We start from the raw sequence: 20,741 nt of genomic DNA, 5'->3' as shown, positions 1-20,741 counted from the left end.
AGAAGTATGTGAACATGGTGCAGGATATGTACAAGGATAGTGTGACAGCACTGAGATGTGCAGTACAAATGACAGATGTATTCAAGGTGGAGGTAGGATTACATCAAGGATTGGCTCTGAGCCATTTGTTGTTCGCAATGGTTGATGGACAGGTTGACAGATGAGATCAGACAGGACTCTCCATGGACTATGATGTTTCTAGATGACGTGATCTGTAGTGAGCGTAGTGAGCAGGTTGAGACAACCCTGGAGAGGTGGAGATGAGATACGCTCTGTAGAGAAGGGGAATCAAAGTCAGTAAGAGCAAGACTGAGTACATGTGTGTGAATATGAAGGAGCCCAGCAGAATAGTGCGGTTACAAGGAGTTGAAGTGGTTAAGGTAGATGAGTTTAAATACTTAGTGTCAATTGTCCAAAGTAATGGAGAGTGTGATAGAGAGGTGAAGAAGAGCGTACAGGCAGGGTGAAGAAAGGTGACAGAAGTGATTTGTGATATAAGTTTATCTGCAAGAGAGAAGAGGAAAGTTTGCAAGACGGTAGTAAGACCAGCTGTATAGTTTAGAGATGGTGGCACTAACAAAAAGGCAGGGACTAGAGCTGGAGGTGGCAGAGCTGAACATGCTTTGATTTTCATTGGGAGTGACAAGGAAGGACAGGCTTACGAATGAACATATCAGAGGGACAGGTTATGCTGCGTTTACACATAACGACGACAAGTCACGAATGCCACGAAGTACACATTGTTGGCCGCTGATCACGAATGTGTTTATTCCAGGCAGAGGCATCAGGTCTCCTCAAGAACTGCTGCAACCTGTTACCACACGTTACGATTAATGGCACATGTTGCTGGAGAATTATCAGGAACCATTATGCATGGTCAAGAATAGTGTTCCGCGTTGTTGCGCGCTATTGCGTGTAACAGCGCATCGTTAAATTCTGTCACGTTGTGAACGAGGTGAATTGTCTCCACACACACACCCATATTCATCCAACTGAATTCAGATCGCTCCAGTTTTTCAGAAGAACTTTGTGACTGCATGCATAGTTGGGCTCTGTGCCTGGAGTGGTGCAGAGAGGAGGAGGAGGAGGACAGAGCCAGATGTGTGGCTTCATGTGGGTCTCGTCCCGCGCATTTTCCCCAAACATTAGGCACATGCAGCAGGTAGAACATCTGCAGGAGCGTGCTGAAGAGCAATGAAATTAGACTTTTAGCCGACTTGGTGTCAGCAATCAAACTGAATGCGGTGCAGCAGGGTTTAACTGTGCGCACGCTTCTTCCTCCGTCGGACTGGAGGAGGTGCAGAGATGTCTGGCTGCACGTGAGTCTCCTCTCGCTCCTCTGATTCAGACTCGTTCTCCCGCTCATCGGTTACAACAGCAGGTGGAACACCTGCAGGAGCATCCTGAGTAGCTTCAGCAGGAACTGTGGAATGACATTTGGAGCTGAGTTTAATTGTGCGCACGTGACAGAAAACTGATCCGTCGTGGCGCGCAGTCAAATGTGACGCCGCGTTACAAGTCGTGTCAAAACTTGACAGTTTCCGTGTCACTTCGTAATAACGCATGACAGTTTGGGCTCCAAGAACCATCACAGGAACCACTACGAACGTTGTCACGTTCTATTAAGGATCACTAATCATCAAGACGGATCAATACGCTCAGTTGCGACCTCCACGACGTGAGACGAAATAAGGGTGGTGTGTGACATTCGTGGAAGATTTTTTTGACAGGCAAAAACATGCTCCACGAATATCAAGAATATCACGCACCAACACGCACAATTAAGAAACCTATTCAGATGCGTTAAGTCACATTAAGAATGTCAGGAATGTGTCACGAATGACAGAAAAATGACATTCGTAACGCATCTTGGTTATGTGTACCAAGACGCACCTTTAGGTAGGACAATTTGGAGACAAAGTCACAGAGGCAAGATTGAGATGGTATGGACATGTGCAGAGGAGGGACCCAGGGTATATAGGGAGAAGGATGCAGAGGATGGAGCCTCCAAGGAGGAGGAGAAGACCAAGAAGGCAGGACGTTGGGGTGACAGAGGAAGATGGAGAGGACAGGGTGAGATGGAAACTGTTGACCTGCTGGGGCGACCCCTAACAGGAGCAGCTGAAAGAACATTTACTAGACAGCAGTGAAAGCAAAATTTGAGCAAAGCTGACAAAATCGATAGCTGACAAATGTTTTGTGATGTGGCAGAATGAAGGGGAAGCTGTTGGATCAGACCCACTCACCACAGACAGGTGTCCATTCTTTGCCTTGGTCACCAGCAGTTCAGATCCCGGGATGAAGTCGATGATCCCCTCTTTCCCCTGACCCATTGTAAACTTTATACTGGAGGAGCAGCAGAAGGACAATTAGACACTGTTTAAAAGTCCAGGCTGCAGCATTACAGGACTTTTATTTTGAAGGTGTGCCATTACACAAAAGAAAACACTCTCCATGTCATATTTAGTAACCGTATTACATATATATTTATTTGCTTTATCTTGAATGGAGACACAAACCCAAACTCTCTGCACTTCCCTCAAAAGCTGTGGTTTAAATCTGAACTCTGGTGCTGTGAACTCCAAAAAAACTATCTAAGTAAGTAAGTAAGTAAGTAAATAAGCTTTATTTATATAGCACTTTTCACAGACCAAGGTCACAAAGTGCTTCACACGATATAAACAGACAATAAAAACAACACATACAAATATAGAACAATAAAATAAATTGACACTAAAATGCCAGTTTAAAAAAAATGTGTCTTTAGTTGCTGTCTAAAAACATCCACAGAATCTAGTGAGCGAAGAGAACAGGGAAGCTCATTCCAGAGGCGAGGTGCCACAGCTTTAAAAGATCTGTCCCCTCGAGTTTTAAAACAAGTTCGGGGAACCATCAGCAGGTTCTGATTGGAAGACCTCAAACTCCTGCTGGAAACATAAGGCTGGATCAGGTCCTTAATATATTCCGGTGCCTGCCCATGTAGAGCTCTAAAGGTCAGCACGAGGATTTTGTAATTTATCCTGTAAAAACAGGGAGCCAATGTAAAGACTTGAGGACAGGAGTAATATGCATTCTCCTGTGGGCGCGGGTAAGAAGTCGTGCCGCAGAATTTTGCACTACCTGCAGGCGGGCCAGCTCTTTCTTACTGAGGCATGTAAAGAGACTGTTACAATAATCAAGTCGTGAAGAAACAAATGCATGCACAATCATCTCTAGCTCATTAAAAGCCACCATTTTGCGTAATTTGGAAATGTTTCGAATTTGGAAAAAACAGTTCTTAATGAGCTGCCTGGTGTGATGTTCCAAAGACATCCCTCCATCCAAAATGACACCCAGGTTACGCAGGCTGCCTTTAACAGAGCTGCTCAGATTACCAAGGTGATTCTTAATGACAGACATAGCACTATCTGGAGCTACAATCAATGTCTCAGTCTTATTAGAATTCAACTGCAGGCTGTTTTCAGTAAGCCATTCTGTAATTTTAGTGAGACAACTAATGAGAGAACAAATTTTCTGTGCTTCAGTTGTCTTAAAAGAACAGTACAGCTGCAAGTCATCGGCATACAAATGGTAGGACACATCGCAGAACTGCTGGATCAGCTTACCAAGAGGAAGGATATACAGCAGGAACAAAATCGGACCCAGGACTGAGCCCTGCGGGACACCCCACAAAAGATCAGCAGATTCAGACATCATGTTCACAGAAACACTAAAACTTCTACCAACCAAGTAAGAGCTAAACCACTCTAATACAGGACCTGACATGCCAACCGTATCCCGCAATCTATTAATCAAAATGCCATGGTCAACGGTATCGAATGCAGATGACAGATCCAATCTAAACCCCACTTGTGGAAATCCAGTCTGATGTTTAAGTTGAATTCAAAGGCCATGGATGGCTTTCCATTTCCGTTTGCATGTCACCATCAAAAAAAAGATTGATTAAAATTGACAAGGAATTTAAATCACAAAAACAGTGTACTAACAACACCATCAACACTAAACCACAGTAAAAAATAGAAGAGCACTTATTAGAGGGCACACCACTTCTGATGGCCACAGTGGGAGATCTTCCATCCATCCATTTCTCTACCTGATAATTTCAGTTAAGGGTTTCAGAGGGGTTGAAGCCCATTCCAGCAGTCCCCAGGCGAGAGGCGTGGTGCACCCTGGGCAGACTGCCAAGCTATTGCAGGGCTGACACATACAGATGGACAAACATACGCCCACGTATACCTACGCTCAGTTTAGAGTCACCAATTCAACTAACCTGCATGTCTTTGGAGACTGGAGGAAGCCGGAACACCCGGAGAGAACCGACAGAAACACAGGGAGAACATACAAACTCCACACACAAACATGGGACCTTCACACTGTGAGGCAACAGTGCTAACTACTAAATCTCTGCACTGCCCTCTTGAGATCCAACTAAATAAATGATATTCATGTTCTACCTCCACTCCTTTTTGCTTCTAGCATTCCGCGTTATACACCAAATGGTCTGCTCTGCCTCTCACCTGCCCTGGCTGATGTTGATGTTGTCAATTTTGTCACCACAGATGACAAGCTTGGTCAAAGTCTCGATCACATGATCACTCTGCAGAACCACATCTCCCTGGGATGAAGCGGTGACACCATGCAGTGAAAAACCAGAGCTTATTCATGTTCATGCAAAAACTATATGAGATCTGATGAGATGTCGCTGTTCATACCTTCTGTTTGTTGTCATCACTGGGCACATGCAGAACAAACAGTCCATCACTGAGAGAGCTGACTGAGATACCTGCAGAAGAAGAAGAGTTCAAAGTTTTACCACCACTGGGAAAGCAACCCACCGCTGTAGCCTACAGGAGATGCAGTAAGGGAGTGCTTTACTGTGAGGGTTCGAATGCGGAATTATTTTCAGAACTGAGACTGTCACTTGATATAATCAGAAAACACAGGCTGAAGTCAAATTTTTCCATGTACTTTTTTTTTTAGAAGACCACTGAATCTGAGCCGTCTGACATCTCGAAATAAGATGTCGAGAAAAGTTTGTGGAGTCATGAAGTCACAGGACAGAGGAGTTTGGTGATGTTGATGTCCTTACACAAGAACAAAGTCTTCAAGGTCCTGGTGCTTCCAGTTTTACTGTACAGTTGTGAGATTTAGAACTACTGTCCTAAGACAACTGGATGTCCCAAATAGAATGATTTTTTTTTTTTATCACAGTTCCTCACCTTTCAGAGCTGTGTAGTCGATGCGCTGCTTGAGTTTGGCCTGCTCAACGATAATGGCACTGTTCATAGTCAGCAGCAGCTGGCGGTGTCGGGGCTTGTAGCCCTTTCGGTCGTACTTGGTGACTGGCACTGCGTACTGGGAGCAGAGAGGATGAAGGTCAGAGCAGCTGATGAAGATTCCGATACCACAGACTACATATATACTAGACAACCCCCCCATGACACTGAGACCCGGAAGAGCCACTTTGAAGCTGACAAAGTGTCACCATGTTGGCACTACTTACTTTGCCTACATCCCTGCCAACCCACACATGAATAAAGAGGTGCAGTGTGGGCAACACCCTGCTAAAGAAAGAAGACCAAACATGCCACATCTCAGAGGTAGAATAACAAGATAAAGCTAACAGGCCAAACTTGGGTCAGGGGGAGGTGATGGTCTCGTGGTTAAGTGTTGGGCTTCAGACCAGAGGATCCTCAGTTCAAAACCAGCCAGACTGGAAATCACTAAGGGCCCTTGGGCAAGGCCCTTAATCCCCTACACCAGGGGTGGCCAAGTTCGGTCCTCGAGAGCCACACTCCTGACACTCTTAGTTGTCTCCCTGCTCCAACACACCTGAATCCAATGAAAGGCTCATTAAAAGTCTGCTAACGAGTCTTTCATTGGATTCAGGTGTGTTGGAGCAGGGAGACAATTAAGAGTGTCAGGAGTGTGGCTCTCGAGGACCGAACTTGGCCACCCCTGCCCTACACAGCAAAATCACAAGTGTTAAACACTGACAGTGTACATATGGTCCCAATCTGACCAGAGCAGGACCATATGTACACTGACAGTGTTAAATTAACACTGTTAGTGTTAGTTTTACACTGGTGATTTTAATGTGTAGTTGCTCCTGGTGTGTAGTGAGCGCCTTGCATGGCAGCACCCTGACATCGGTGTATGTGTGTGTGTGTGTGTGTGTGTGTGTGCGCACGAACGGGTGAATGTGAGGCAAAATTGTAAAGTGCTTTGAGCTAATGAAGCAGATGGATAAGCGCTATGTAAATGCAGATCACTTATTAAAGCATCTTTTTGGGCACTGAGTGGAGTTTTCATGATGGGTATTAAAAATAATGAATAGCTTATTTCCTCAGTAACTGTGGATTAACTGGTCCTAACACAACTACAGATATCTACTAAAAATGCTAACGCCACTAACACACAATCAAATAACTGGGAAATTTCATTTTACAGAAATACTGGAACAAAGACTTTGATGATGATTGATATTAGGACAATTAACCACACAGCAAGCCATATTACTACAAATATTTGTAATAAAATGCTCAGAAAGAACAGACAGTCAGTCTGCAGCAGCGAGAAGCCACAGTTAGTGGTAGCAGAGCTCTGACTTGGCTCAGCAGTACACACAAGCTGTTGCTCAGTGACCATGCCCCTAATTATTCATAACTTTATGGGTTAAAATCTCTTAAACTGATGTTACAAAATACAGTCATCATGGAGGGAAAAATCCACTGTTGAGACCAAAACTGTTTTTTATTTTTTTAAGTTTTGTACCATGCTGTAAACATGTTTATTTCTCCTCTAAAGTTGGACACTTTATCATGGGCTTCTATGGGAATCTGCTCACTCTTAGAGCCAGCCTCAAACAGCCATTCAAAAAACTGCAACTTTTTTCTCTTCCAAGTAGACTGCATTTTAGACGGCCGGAGGTGGGGGCATGGCTGACACACGCCTTCGTACCAGAGTTGGCCAGGAGATAAACGAGTGTCTTTGCTGCGGTGACAGGAACATATTCACCTTCCCACTGAATGGTATTAGAAAAAAGTGCTTGTAAACAAAAGTGTCTGCTCACCTTCATCTTCTCGTTCCCCAGAGCCTGCAGCACTTTGGGGTTTATGTCTTCGCCATCTAAATAAAACAGACATGCACATGCTTTATTCTTTAATCATCACGTGTTATATAAACTCAAAACCACAAGGTGCTTACTGAGTCTTGTGTTGACAAATAGTTTGGGTACACTCTGTGGGTAATTGTCCTTCTTGTCCTTAAAGATGTGACTGGCCAGCGCCTTCTGATCCATCTGTTCACACAGATTTAACAGCAGTGAAGCCAATGAAGGCAGCAGCCTAACATTACAGATGAGCAATGACCAAGAGCAGGTCTTCACTGGGACAGCAGTTACCTGATGTTTCCACTCAGGGCTGATTTTCTTGCAGTAGCTCCACACCATGTTCTGCATGCACATCTTACGTAAATGTTCTGACGCCTGCAGACAAACAAGTTTCCCAACATTTCAGCACTGCCATGCAGTGTGTAGGTACACTTAATCATTTTAGCACACATTGACATTACATTGAAGTTAAATTTATTTGTTCATTTTATTCACATTTTATGGAGCTGTTCATAGCTACTCCAAATAATAGCACCAGCTGTAATACTTTGTTTCTTGATTAAAGAGGTTTCTAAAGTTAATCTTGGCTGTCCCTCCTCAAATCTGACTCAAATTTAGTGTCCTCTATAGCAGGGCAGCACAATTTGTGGGCCACTGGCCACATCTGAACCGCATGCCCTTTGGATTGGTCTGCCATGACAATTCACAAGTTCTCTGCACATTTTTAATGCAATACATTGTTTTATTATAATGCAATTGTATGTATATAATACACACATCATCATTATTTTTGGGCAGTGACCTTCCATGCAGATTAATTTACTCGTATAGTCCTCTTAAAGGAAAGAATTTTGGAACCTCTGTTCAACAGACTAAACCAGTACATATTTCAAAGATAATATTTGGCCTTTTTCTACTGGAAAAAAAGTACCTGTTGTAATGGAGATAATCTTGTCTAAACATGTTTGAGATTATTCAGATCAGTAAGTCTGCACTGCATCGTCTCTGTGCTGAGCCAAGCACACACATTTCTCAGTGGATGGGACTCTGAACCACCGGGGAAATAAAAAAGAAAGAAAAAGAGTTGTTTCTGTACTAAAATGCAGCAGTAGAAAGCTGCTCTGGGGGGACTCTTTGGCAGCACGGTGGATTAGTGGTTAGCACTGATGCCTGACAGCAAGAAGGTCAGGGGATCGATTCCCACCTGTGGCCTTTCTGTGTGGTGTTTGCATGGGTTTCCTCCCACATTTAAAGACATGCAGGTTAGGTGAATTGGAAACTTTATAACTGCCCAAGTCTCCCTTGCAAAAGAGATCTCAATCTCAATGGGACTAACCTGGTTAAATAAAGGTTAAATTAAAAATTAAAATGGCAGCCACAACTTTGTCGCAAGTTGCGGACAAAATTAATATATTGGTGGATTTGATGGAAATTGGAAAAATTTTGATGGAAGTTGAAAAATCGTTGGTGTATCTAACATGTACGTTTTCAGGCTCCTGCAGGCTCGGTGGGCTGATGTTCTATAACTTAATAAACTTTCTCTTCTTTCTAATGTTGTGAATCCACTCATTTCTAAAGTGCTGCATTCTTAGAAAAAACATAGAAGTTCATGTTTATCCCTGAGATTGTTACTGACGCACCCACGGACGCAACAATTCCCAGCATTCTGAGCGTTTTGTTTACTTTCTGAGCGTGTCTGAGTCTGCAGCAGGCACACATTTCCCACAATCCCCTGCGCAATGAAAATCCAATATGGCGGATAGGCAATGCCCCTATTACAGCCATTGAGATTAGAAAGGAAAAAAAAAGTTGGAGGAGCACTGAAAGACATTGAATAACCATGTATTTAGTCTTAGTCTTTCAAGGTGTGTTTTTTTTTTTTTTTAATTTGCCCAGGAAGTTGTATGTCTGTTAGTGTAACTAAACGTGAAAGTACATTTCTACTTTGCCCGGTGTGGAGTCTTCCTACCTCGGTGAGAGCAGCGGGTGGTGTCGGCCAGCTCTTGTCCAGAACGTTTTTAGGAAGGCTCCTGTGCAGTTTCATGAGGAAGGAATACCGGACATAATCCAAGAAATACTCATTTTCTGGACAGCGCTCATGGTGGCGATAGATGAAACCCTTGATGAACCTTGGGAAGGATGTAGCAAAAAAAAAAGGAAGGTGACAGGAAGAAAATCTACAAAACAATTCTGATGATCCAAAATCTTCTGAATAAAACAAGACTCAACAACAACTGCTGTCACAGATATTTGCCTTAATCTAAGTTTGTAAAAACCTCTAAAATCATCATGTGTCAATGTAGAATAATAAAACATGTTTGTGAGAGAGTAAAGAGTGACATCTGCTGGCTGTCCCCTGTACAGACATACATACCTGCGGATAGTATCAGCAGCCTGTCGCCTGCGCTGCGCCCTCCTCCTGGCTAAAATTCCCCTCCACGATGACTGAATCAAAATTACTTAAGAGAGAAATTACATACATTAAAAGTTCGAGACTATTTCAAAGTTACAAAGAGCAGGGAAAAAACTCTAAATATTACATTTGCAAGAGAAAATGTAAAATTATCTCATTGACTATCCGCCAGTTTCCACACCTGAGTTTCTGAGTTTTTGGTATTTGGACCTCTGGCTGTAGCCTTTCCATCCAGCCTGCAGCTTGGTGGCTGTGGAGGAGGAAGTGGTTCAAATATGTGGTGTAACATTTATTAAAAACAGACGATCAGGCTCATCTTAGTTCCTCACCAATACTATGTTTCCTTGTCTCAAGTGCATCCTCTGTGGCGAATAGGGTCTTTGGGAAACGGATAAAAATTTTAGATCTGCAAACAAACAAATATGAAGGAAAATTAGCAGAAAGCAAAGCATCAAACTAGATTAATTAAAAATAATTAAAACCTCAGTGCATGCTGGGCAAAAATGATACTTTAATGTTTCTGGCTTTGGGTTCAACCTTAAAATGATCGTTCCCAAAGTGGTTACAACCAAATGCAACACTGGTTAATAACGTTCTATGTAAGCTATGTGACACAACAATATGTATTTTTCAGATGTTATAAAAATGTCTGTTAAAATAGGCTTCATTTGACAGTCTACAGCTAATGTGGCAGCTACCAAGCTTGGCTATGCTCGGTACATTATTTAGCCTAACTGGAGCTACGTAGCTTACCATTTCCAGCATTATTTCTTTTTACTACTAAGTCTGTCCATCAAACTTTGATGAAGTTGATGTCTAAAACCAAGATTTGGAAGGTGAATAGTACAATATTTACCTCCTCTGGTATTTATCCACATAAATTAAACAATAACACTAATAATGCAATCACATTTCCAGTCAATACAGAACAGTATCTCAATATCTACAGTAACCTTTTCACATTACAAGTACTTATAAATGTAACGCCATGTCTGCATCTTTTATTTAAGCACCTGACATGTTGGTTCGACTTGCACAGAAGTAAAGCTCTGTGCGTCTTCGTTACTCACCTGCCCATTTTGTACTCTTCTGGTTTGTATCCCAGGTGTTTGACCAGAGTGGCCACGCCGTCAGACAGTTTGCCCTGCCAGTTAGGCCATGTGTCTGGACACAGGGACTTGTACCTACAGCAAATATAAACATAAAAATTGGTGGTTCGGCATTGAAGGGGAAAAAATGATTACATAAAACATTCTGAGAGCTGAATGTTTCCCCCATTCAGTCCTTGTGACAGCTGTAAGAAATAGAAAATTTGGTAATATTGCTCACTGTATTCAGTAAATAAACCAAATGTTAAGTGTGACTGTCAAAGTTTTGGACCATGTGATATTTCAGCTTAATGAAATACATGAGTGAGTCAGGCATCAGTTATAGGATTCAGTCTTTAATCACTTAGCTAGCACAGCATTAAGAACAGTGAGTATTGTAAAGGTTTATTTCCACAGGCTTCACATCTGCTGATTTCTGCCTCCACTGTAGCTGATAAAGTGAATTTTGGGCCAGTCAGTTCAATGTGCCAACATTTCAATCGGTCCGTCTAACAATTTAATTTTTGTTATATTGCACCAAATCACAACAAAGCTGCCTCAAGGCGCTTCACACAAGTATGGTCTAACTTTACCAACCCCTACAACATGCACACAGGTAACAGTGGTAAGGAAAAGCTCCCTCTGATGATATTGAGGAAGAAACCTCAAGCAGACCAGACTCAGAGCAGTGACCCACTGTTTAGGCCATTCTAACAATTACAAGGTTTTGCCAAGTTTTACAAAGCTGAAGAAAGAGAAAACAGGAAATCAAACATAATAATATAAAGAAGATGAGAAGTTCACGCAGGGGTCAGCACCACAGGCAAGGGCCATCCAACATTCCTCACGCCGTCAGTGGGCCTGTCCCCGCGACAGGGTCACCCCTGAACGCAAACTGGAGCATGCAGCACCTGTGTCAGGCCTTCTATCTCACAATCAATTCAGCCCCTTGCGGTTTGGATCTGTTAATCCTGCAATTCCACGCGACATTGTTCATACCTCGGACAGAGAGAAAAAGAGCAGAATCATTCTGCCATAAAAAAACTACACCTAAGGTATGACTCATAAGCAGCAAGTCGACAGGAAAACAGAGAAATTACTAAGGTGATCGCCGGCTGCTAGCCCTAAGCTTCACTAATAGACCCAATTTAGATAAAGTTGAGGCCCGAGACCTGTTCCGTTGCAAATAAAATGGCTTTAAAGGAAGAGGAAGCATAATAACATACTATGCCAGCATGCTAACCATACAAGAAGGAGAACAGATGCGTCTTAAGTCTGGACTTGAAAGTCTCTACAGAATCTGACTGTTTTATTGATGCAGGGAGATCATTCCACAAAAGAGGTGCATGATAAGAGAAAGCTCTGTGACCCACAGACCAGTTATACAGCTTCATGATGAAGTGGTATAGAGGAAGATTTTCTTAAAAAAGAAGACCTGAAACTTTAGCTACAAACTGCCAGAAGGTACATCTGAGAGGCAAGCCTAGATCTGATCTGTTTTGGTGAAAGAATATCCTTCTCTGTTCTACTCCACTAAGAAGCTAAGAGTGGTGATGCAAAATGCAAAATTTGCACTGTGCACAATTTCTCCAATCACAGCCCACATAAGCCTATAGCTTCTTCTGGGTTGTCTGGGAGTCTTGGTAGCTTTCCTCACTCTTCTTCTTGCACAGTCACATAATTTCTGAGAATTGTCTACTCCATGCAGATTTAACATAGAGTGCCATACTGTTTGTATTTCTTTGTAACTGATGTAAATAAAGTCAAAGAAGGTGCAGGTGTAGGAATCTTTAAATAATTTCTTTGACAGCATGAAAATAATGTTGATGTATAAGAACACTTATATTTAGAAGGTTATTTGTAGTTTCAGTCTTGTGTTACCTTACACACTCAAGAGTTACCACAATCAGTGAACTATATAGAAACATATAAATATATACCTTCTTTTGAAAAAATATGCACTCAAATGTGTACTTTGATAGTTCAAATATATGTATTGTGGTAATCCAAATATTGTTTTCCTATGAGAAATTTCATCTCCTTTAATGTGGACATTTATCACTTTAAACTGCATGTGTTTAAAGAACAGAATTTAAAATAACACTTTTTGTTCTCAGGATACAGTCATGTTATATTGTGTCATGACTGGACATTAATAAATCAAATCAATTTTATTTATATAGCACCAAATCACAACAAACAGTCACCCCAAGGCGCTTTATATTGTAAGGCAAAAGCCATACAATAATTAGAGAAAAACCCCAACGGTCAAAATGACCCCCTATGAGCAAGCACTTGGCGACAGTGGGAAGGAAAACTCCCTTTTAACAGGAAGAAACCTCCAGCAGAACCAGGCTCAGGGAGGGGCAGTCTTCTGCTGGGACTGGTTGGGGCTGAGGGAGAGAATCAGGAAAAAGACATGCTGTGGAAGAGAGCAGAGATCAGTCACCAATGACTGAAAGCAGAGTGGTGCATACAGAGCAAAAAGAGGTGAATAAAAAGAAACACTGGGTGCATCATGGGAAACCACCCAGCAGTCTAAGTCTATAGCAGCATAACTAAGGGATGGTTCAGGGTCACCTGATCCAGCCCTAACTATAAGCTTTTTCAAAAAGGAAAGTTTTAAGCTTAATCTTAAAAGTAGAGAGGGTGTCTGTCTCCCTAATCCGAATTGGGAGCTGGTTCCACAGGAGAGGAGCCTGAAAGCTGAAGGCTCTGCCTCCCATTCTACTCTTACAAACCCTAGGAACTACAAGTAAGCCTGCAGTCTGAGAGCGAAGTGCTCTATTGGGGTGATATGGTACTATGAGGTCCCTAAGATAAGATGGGACCTGATTATTCAAAACCTTATAAGTAAGAAGAAGAATTTTAAATTCTATTCTTGAATTAACAGGGAGCCAATGAAGAGAAGCCAATATGGGTGAAATATGCTCTTTCCTTCTAGTCCCTGTCAGTACTCTAGCTGCAGCATTTTGAATTAACTGAAGGCTTTTCAGGGAACGTTTAGGACAACCTGATAATAATGAATTACAATAGTCCAGCCTAGAAGAAATAAATGCATGAATTAGCTTTTCAGCATCACTCTGAGACAAGACCTTTCTAATTTTAGAGATATGCGCAAATGCAAAAAAGCAGTCCTACATATTTGCTTAATACGCGCATTGAAGGACATATCCTGATCAAAAATGACTCCAAGATTTCTCACAGTATTACTGGAGGTCAGGGTAATGCCATCCAGAGTAAGGATCTGGTTAGACACCATGTTTCTAAGATTTGTGGGGCCAAGTACAATAACTTCAGTTTTATCTGAATTTAAAAGCAGGAAATTAGAGGTCATCCATGTCTTTATGTCTGAAAGACATTCCTGCAGTTTAACTAATTGGTGTGTGTCCTCTGGCTTCATGGATAGATAAAGCTGGGTATCATCTGCATAACAATGAAAATTTAAGCAATGCTTTCTATTAATACTGCCTAAGGGAAGCATGTATAAAGTGAATAAAATCGGTCCTAGCACAGAACCTTGTGGAACTCCATAATTAACCTTAGTCCGTGAAGAAGACTCCCCATTTACATGAACAAATTGTAATCTATTAGATAAATATGATTCAAACCACTGCAGCGCAGTGCCTTTAATACCTATGGCATGCTCTAATCTCTGTAATAAAATGTTATGTTCAACAGTATCAAAAGCTGCACTGAGGTCTAACAGGATGAGCACTGAGGTGAGTCCACTGTCTGAGGCCATAAGAAGATCATTTGTAACCTTCACTAATGCTGTTTCTGTACTATGATGAATTCTGAAACCTGACTGAAACTCTTCAAATAGACCATTCCTCTGCAGATGATCAGTTAGCTGTTTTACAACTACCCTTTCAAGAATTTTTGAGAGAAAAGGAAGGTTGGAGATTGGCCTATAATTAGCTAAGATAGCTGGGTCAAGTGATGGCTTTTTAAGTAATGGTTTAATTACTGCAACCTTAAAAGCCTGTGGTACATAGCCAACTAATAAAGATAGATTGATCATATTTAAGATTGAAGCCTTAATTAACGGTAGGGCTTCCTTGAGCAGCCTGGTAGGAATGGGGTCTAATAGACATGTTGATGGTTTGGAGGAAGTGACTAATGAAAGTAACTCAGACAGAACAATTGGAGAGAAAGAGTCTAACCAAATACCAGCATTACTGAAAGCAGTCGAACATAAAGATATGTCTTTGGGATTGTTATGAATAATTTTTTCTCTAATAGTTAAAATTTTATTTGCAAAGAAAGTCATTACTAGTTAAAGTTAAAGGAATACTCAGCTCAATAGAGCTCTGACTCTTTGTCAGCCTGGCTACAGTGCTGAAAAGAAACCTGGGGTTGTTCTTATTTTCTTCAATTAGTGATGAATAGTAAGATGTCCTAGCTTTACAGAGGGCTTTTTTATACAGCAACAGACTCTTTTTCCAGGCTAAATGAAGATCTTCTAAATTAGTGAGACGCCATTTCCTCTCCAGCTTACAGGTTATCTGCTTTAAGCTGCGAGTTTGTTGGTTAAACCACGGAGTCAGGCACTTCTGATTTAAGGCTCTCTTTTTCAGAGGAGCTATAGCAGCCAAAGTTGTGCTCAATGAGGATGTAAAGCTATTGACGAGATAATCTATCTCACTCACAGAGTTTAGGTAGCTACTCTGCACTGTGTTGGTATATGGCATTGAAGAACATAACAAAGAAGGAATCATATCCATAAACCTAGTTACAGCGCTTTCAGAAAGACTTCTACTGTAATGAAACTTATTCCCCAGTACTGGGTAGTCCATTAAAGTAAATGTAAATGTTATTAAGAAATGATCAGACAAAAAGGGGTTTTCAGGGAATACTGTTAAGTCTTCCATTTCTATGCCATATGTCAGAACAAGACCTAAAGTGTGGCTAAGGTGGTGGGTGGGCTCATTTACATTTTGAGCGAAGCCAACTGAGTCTAATAATAGATTAAATGCAGTGCTGAGGCTGTCATTCTCAGCATCTATGTGGATGTTAAAATCACCCACTATAATTATCTTATCTGAGCTAAGCACTAAGTCAGACAAAAGGTCTGAAAAATCACAAAGAAACTCACAGTAACGACCAGGTGGACGATAGATAATAACAAATAAAACTGGTTTTTGAGACTTCCAATTTGGATGGACAAGACTAAGAGTCAAGCTTTCAAATAAATTAAAGCTCTGTGTCTGGGTCTTTGATTAATTAATAAGCTGAACTGGAAGATTGCTGCTGCTACTCCTCCTCCTCGACCCGTGCTTCAAGCATTCTGGCAGTTAGTGTGACTCGGGGGTGTTGACTCATTTAAACTAACATATTCATCCTGCTGTAACCAGGTTTCTGTAAGGCAGAATAAATCAATACGTTGATCAATTATTATATCATTTACTAACAGGAACTTAGAAGAGGGAGACCTAATGTTTAATAAACCACATTTAACTGTTTTAGTCTGTGGTGCAGTTGAAGGTGCTATATTATTTTTTCTTTTTGAATTTTTATGCTTAAATAGATTTTTGCTGGTTATTGGTGGTATGGGAGCAGGCACCGACTCTACGGGGATGGGGTATTGGGGGGATGGCAGGGGGAGAGAAGCTGCAGAGAGGTGTGTAAGACTACAACTCTGCTTCCCGGTCCCAACCCTGGATAGTCACGATTTGGAGGGTTTAATAAAATTGGCCAGATTTCTAGAGATGAGAGCTGCTCCATCCAAAGTGGGATGGATGCCGTCTCTCCTAACAAGACCAGGTTTTCCCCAGAAGCTTTGCCAATTATCTATGAAGCCCACCTCATTTTTTTGGACACCACTCAGACAGCCAGCAATTCAGGGAGAACATGCGGCTAAACATGTCACTCCCGATCCGATTGGGGAGGGGCCCAGAAAAACTACAGAGTCCGACATCGTTTTTGCAAAGTTACACAATAATGGAAGAAAGAAGCTGATCACCTCTGTAGGAAGATCTCATATCTCCGCCTGTAGGCAAAGCCGGCCCTCCTCACCCTCAGATTTTCCATCAGACCCAAATACTTGACCTGGTGCCGGACCAGCACGTCATCAAATCGACCTGGGACAGCGGCGGAGAGCGAAAGAGAGGAGGGTGCAATCAATCTCAGAAAAATGTAATGTCAGTTGGACAGAGTGAACCAGAGAAAACCAGTAAATGCTAAACGGTGGGAGTAGGCGTGACAAAGGAGAGAGGAACCGTATGAAATGAACAAAAGGCCAGCTGTGGAAGCAAACAAAGAGCGTCCCAATATACTGACGACCACACCAAGCGTCACACTACTGCCACTGATGAAGCTGAACGCACACTGTACCGGTCGGCTGAAAGCACGGGATTAATGTTACATTTTTCTGGGTAAACATTAGCTTCTCCAAAGCATGAATGCTTTTAAACCAAGAACAGCATCTGAAAGCCAGCAGGAAATTTAAAAAACACAAAAATCTAAAGCTGTCAACATTACAATGTTAATATAGGTTCCATAATGAAAAAAAAGGCTTTCAAACACAGTTTAGGAGAAGGTACTGAAAGCAAGAATAACTGATTTGTAGCAATTTTTCCATAGATATTGAGTCCATGTCACACAAACAGTCCTTGTTTTCTTGTTCTGCCTGAACAAATGTTCTCAGAATGACTCACTGGTCTTCAAAACAAAGCTTTTTGTTTAGAAATGGAAACACTTTGGATTCAAAGTTTACCTTTGGCAATTATGTGTACTCTAAAATCAAGTAAATCTGGCAATTGTAGGTAAAACATTACGGTGCCTCTACTGTTTGAGGTACCACAGAATATAAAAGATTTCCTACCTGACTGCTTGGAGTCATTGGGTTTGATGCAGCGAATATACGACGGCTCCTTGGACATGAGGATTTCCATTAGTTTGGCCAGACTGCCTTTGAACTGGGTTGCTACCTGGACAGGCACAAATGGCAAGTAGAAAAAAGAAATGAAAAAAAAAAACAAAACAAAAACCAGTCAAAACAGGTGAAGTGCTGGAGCAGACCAAGATATCAGGACATCAGCTATCGAGCGCAAGAAATGAAATGCAAGCAGAGGACAGACCCGTCGTGTAAGCAGCAGTCCAGCTGAGACTAAGCACAACAACTGGGCCTTGTGTGGGAGACCGGGAACTCTGTGAAAGTACCCTGCTGAAGGGCAAATAAGTGTCAGGGCATTCTTTGGTGAGTAGGAGGCGGTAGAGAATCCCCATCAGCCCCCTCAGAGTACACCAGTGTTTGCTGTGGGAAAGTATGTTGGCGTAAACTGACAAAGAATGACGTGTCTCACCGTATCCGGACGCTTTTTGTCATTCAGCTCCTCCCTGTTGAAGCACTGGGTGAGGATCTTGTTCTCCGACAGACACATAGCCTGTAAAAAAAAAAACCCAAACTTTATAAAAATGAAAACACTAAAACAACATTATATGGTCTTTTCCACTGAATCACAATGATGTAACATTAGCAGGCAGTTTAATGTCCACCTGTTCTGAACTCAGTCTCACCTGCTTTAAGTTCCTGAAGAGCAAGTCATTGTTCTTGTCCAAAAATCCTACAAGACACACGATGAGTAAGAATTTTCTAAAATATTTTCCCCAGTACCAATACTTCCACTACATGTATACATTCATTAATTCAACATAACCACATACGGAGTCATATTTAGACGAAACTCAAATGGAAGTTGTTGTAAGCTAAACGTCTGTGCAGACTGTCTGTCATCCGGGCATCAGTTCAAGAACTGAGGAAGCTTTTCTGGATGAAGAGAGGACTGTCTTCAAGAAACTAAACAAGTCCAGTTGACCTGACTCAACCTGTTTGGGTTGTGAGCTAAAGATGAGGTATTTTTAGTGTGAAGCTTTGAAATCTGGATTTGTTAATTGTTTTTCACACGTTTATACTGCAATAAAACAACACATGTTAAGATGAGAATGAATTCTAGCCCAGAGTATTACATCTTCAAAAAAATACTTAACAAAACTTCCAATGCAACAACAAAAATATGCTAATATATATTGTCTTAGGACCTTAGGGTGTTTCTAAAGCTAAATCGAAAATTAATTACCTGTGTAGAAATCACTTTTCTTAATTTTGTCCACCCCCCCCCCCCTTTTTTTTTAAACAGGTGTTCTGCAGTTGTCAATGATTTTATTTCTCAGTGCAGCTGTAAAATAGATTATTATCAGGCGATTGGGGAATTGATTGTCACGTGACACTGATTATTTGTCCCATTGTATGTCTGACGTCACATACCGTGCATTTCAGTTCTATTTATAGTGTATTTTTGTCTCAGGCAATTCCACCCATTGATCATAAAAATGCTTCCATAATACGAGGAAGCCACAGTAGCTTCGGGCCCACCTTGTTGAACGGTGTGTTCCAGTACTGCACTCATAAACATTCCTTATTTGTATCCTGTCTGCTACAGCCATTTATCCTAAAACATACACTTTGTACTCTATCATGTTTCTATGTTTCATGCCATATTTACATTTTTGAACCTACTAACTTCAGACATCAGCTCAGCAGCAATATCTCTTGAAGTATTGATACATTTATCCAGTGATCCTCCCAGTGAAACTCTTCTTTTTCAATTTATTCCTCTTTTCAGCACCCAACAGGTGACTGCAAAAATGGTCTCTCTTTTATAGCAGTATCTATTGTCTCCTTCACATTCTTTGCAGTGATGGATGCATGTTGGTTAAAGAACAGTTATTAAAGGTTATGGGCCTTGTTTACTATCTGGGATCTAAGAAGGGCAAAATTATATGGGCAATCCAAACTTTGCACATTAGAGTGGAGACAGTTTTGTGAGTGATTCAGTGACTCAGAGTAAACTGTTGGTGGTAATGTGATGCAGCAGTATGTAAATGAGGATTTTGTTTGAGATGCGAGTGTGTCTGTTTATTTGTGTGGCACAGCGTGATGTGTCAATGACTGTAACTATCATGAGTTGCACCAAAATCTACTCTGTCAAGCGCTAAACCTGATAAATTTTTTTCTGACCTTCATAAATAAAGTGGCGTGTGTACACCTCAGGTATTTGCATGTTCCCTTCCAGAATTTTGCACATTCATGAGGACAAACCTCAAGTTGCATATTCATAAACACATAAACATTAAATTAACAACACGCACTCCTTTGCCCGTTTGACAGGCACAAATAAAACCTCATTGCGCACTGTGAGTAAATTATCATGCAGGTGTATTTGCAAAAGCATTGGTATTTCTATACGTTTTTACACATGAAAACCTTCAGTAAATCAGGCTATATATATATGAATGAATGAATGAATGAATGAAAACTGTTTATTTCGAACATTTGATACAACAACAATTACAAGATAGATCAGTAAAGACAACAACAAAAAAGTTCCTACTGTGTACCCAACATGTCCGAAAAGGGGTAGGGTGAAGCATCAGCTTATTTATCCCTACCCCTTCTTCCCCACAACCAGTAATACCCTTTGCCACATATACACATAGATTCCTACACACCTAAACCGATATATATATATATATATATATATATATATATATATATATATATATACATACATATATATATATATATATATATATATACATATATATATATATATATATATATATATACATATATATATACATACACACATCAACATACATACACATCTACACACACATACATATATACATATATATACACATACATATACACAAACATAAATATACACCTACACATACCTACTTACATACAAAATACTATATATTTACAAGCCGAAGCAAAAAACAAAAACACCCTAACCCTCATTACCCTTCCTCCTCCCTATACCTAGAAAAAACCATATTTTTGTACCGCTGTTTGAACTGGTTCATGCTTGGACATTGCTATATGGGCAACCAATATAAAAAAACTGCAAAAACTGTGACACCTCTAGAGGCACGAGGTTCCCCGAGAGCAATAAAGCCCCCAAAAAATGTGAGAGGCCCAGCGCAGTTGCAGTTTGCCCAGACCCTGCGTCAGCTAGCTGTATGAAATTATTAAGAATATTCTGGAACATTATGTCTGTAAAGATCACATTAATCTTGTGCTGTAACTTTTGTTTGGTGTAGTATCTAAAGACAACTGAAT

General features: G+C 41.1%; 1 protein-coding gene across 2 annotated transcripts in view; it reads right to left on the bottom strand.

Annotated features, from left to right (window-relative positions):
- The window catches only part of LOC117508127 (unconventional myosin-Ic-like), a 199,785-nt gene that overhangs the window by 2,330 nt on the left and 176,714 nt on the right, over positions 1-20,741 (bottom strand). For both annotated transcript variants that reach the window (XM_034167786.1, XM_034167785.1), the window contains 16 exons: positions 18,134-18,180; positions 17,920-18,000; positions 17,439-17,544; positions 16,578-16,695; positions 10,595-10,708; positions 9,854-9,930; positions 9,706-9,774; positions 9,486-9,570; positions 9,081-9,240; positions 7,403-7,486; positions 7,207-7,300; positions 7,073-7,128; positions 5,220-5,355; positions 4,713-4,783; positions 4,518-4,615; positions 2,247-2,346 (listed from right to left, as the gene is read on the bottom strand). In XM_034167786.1, coding sequence (XP_034023677.1) covers positions 2,247-2,346; positions 4,518-4,615; positions 4,713-4,783; positions 5,220-5,355; positions 7,073-7,128; positions 7,207-7,300; positions 7,403-7,486; positions 9,081-9,240; positions 9,486-9,570; positions 9,706-9,774; positions 9,854-9,930; positions 10,595-10,708; positions 16,578-16,695; positions 17,439-17,544; positions 17,920-18,000; positions 18,134-18,180 — 1,496 coding nt within the window. The remainder of the gene's footprint in view (positions 1-2,246; positions 2,347-4,517; positions 4,616-4,712; positions 4,784-5,219; positions 5,356-7,072; positions 7,129-7,206; positions 7,301-7,402; positions 7,487-9,080; positions 9,241-9,485; positions 9,571-9,705; positions 9,775-9,853; positions 9,931-10,594; positions 10,709-16,577; positions 16,696-17,438; positions 17,545-17,919; positions 18,001-18,133; positions 18,181-20,741) is intronic.

This window comes from Thalassophryne amazonica, chromosome 4 (assembly GCF_902500255.1).
Source record: "Thalassophryne amazonica chromosome 4, fThaAma1.1, whole genome shotgun sequence".
Taxonomy (NCBI): Eukaryota; Metazoa; Chordata; class Actinopteri; order Batrachoidiformes; family Batrachoididae; genus Thalassophryne; species Thalassophryne amazonica.
Note: the sequence above shows the minus strand (reverse complement) of the source record. Positions and strands in the feature narration are given on the sequence as shown.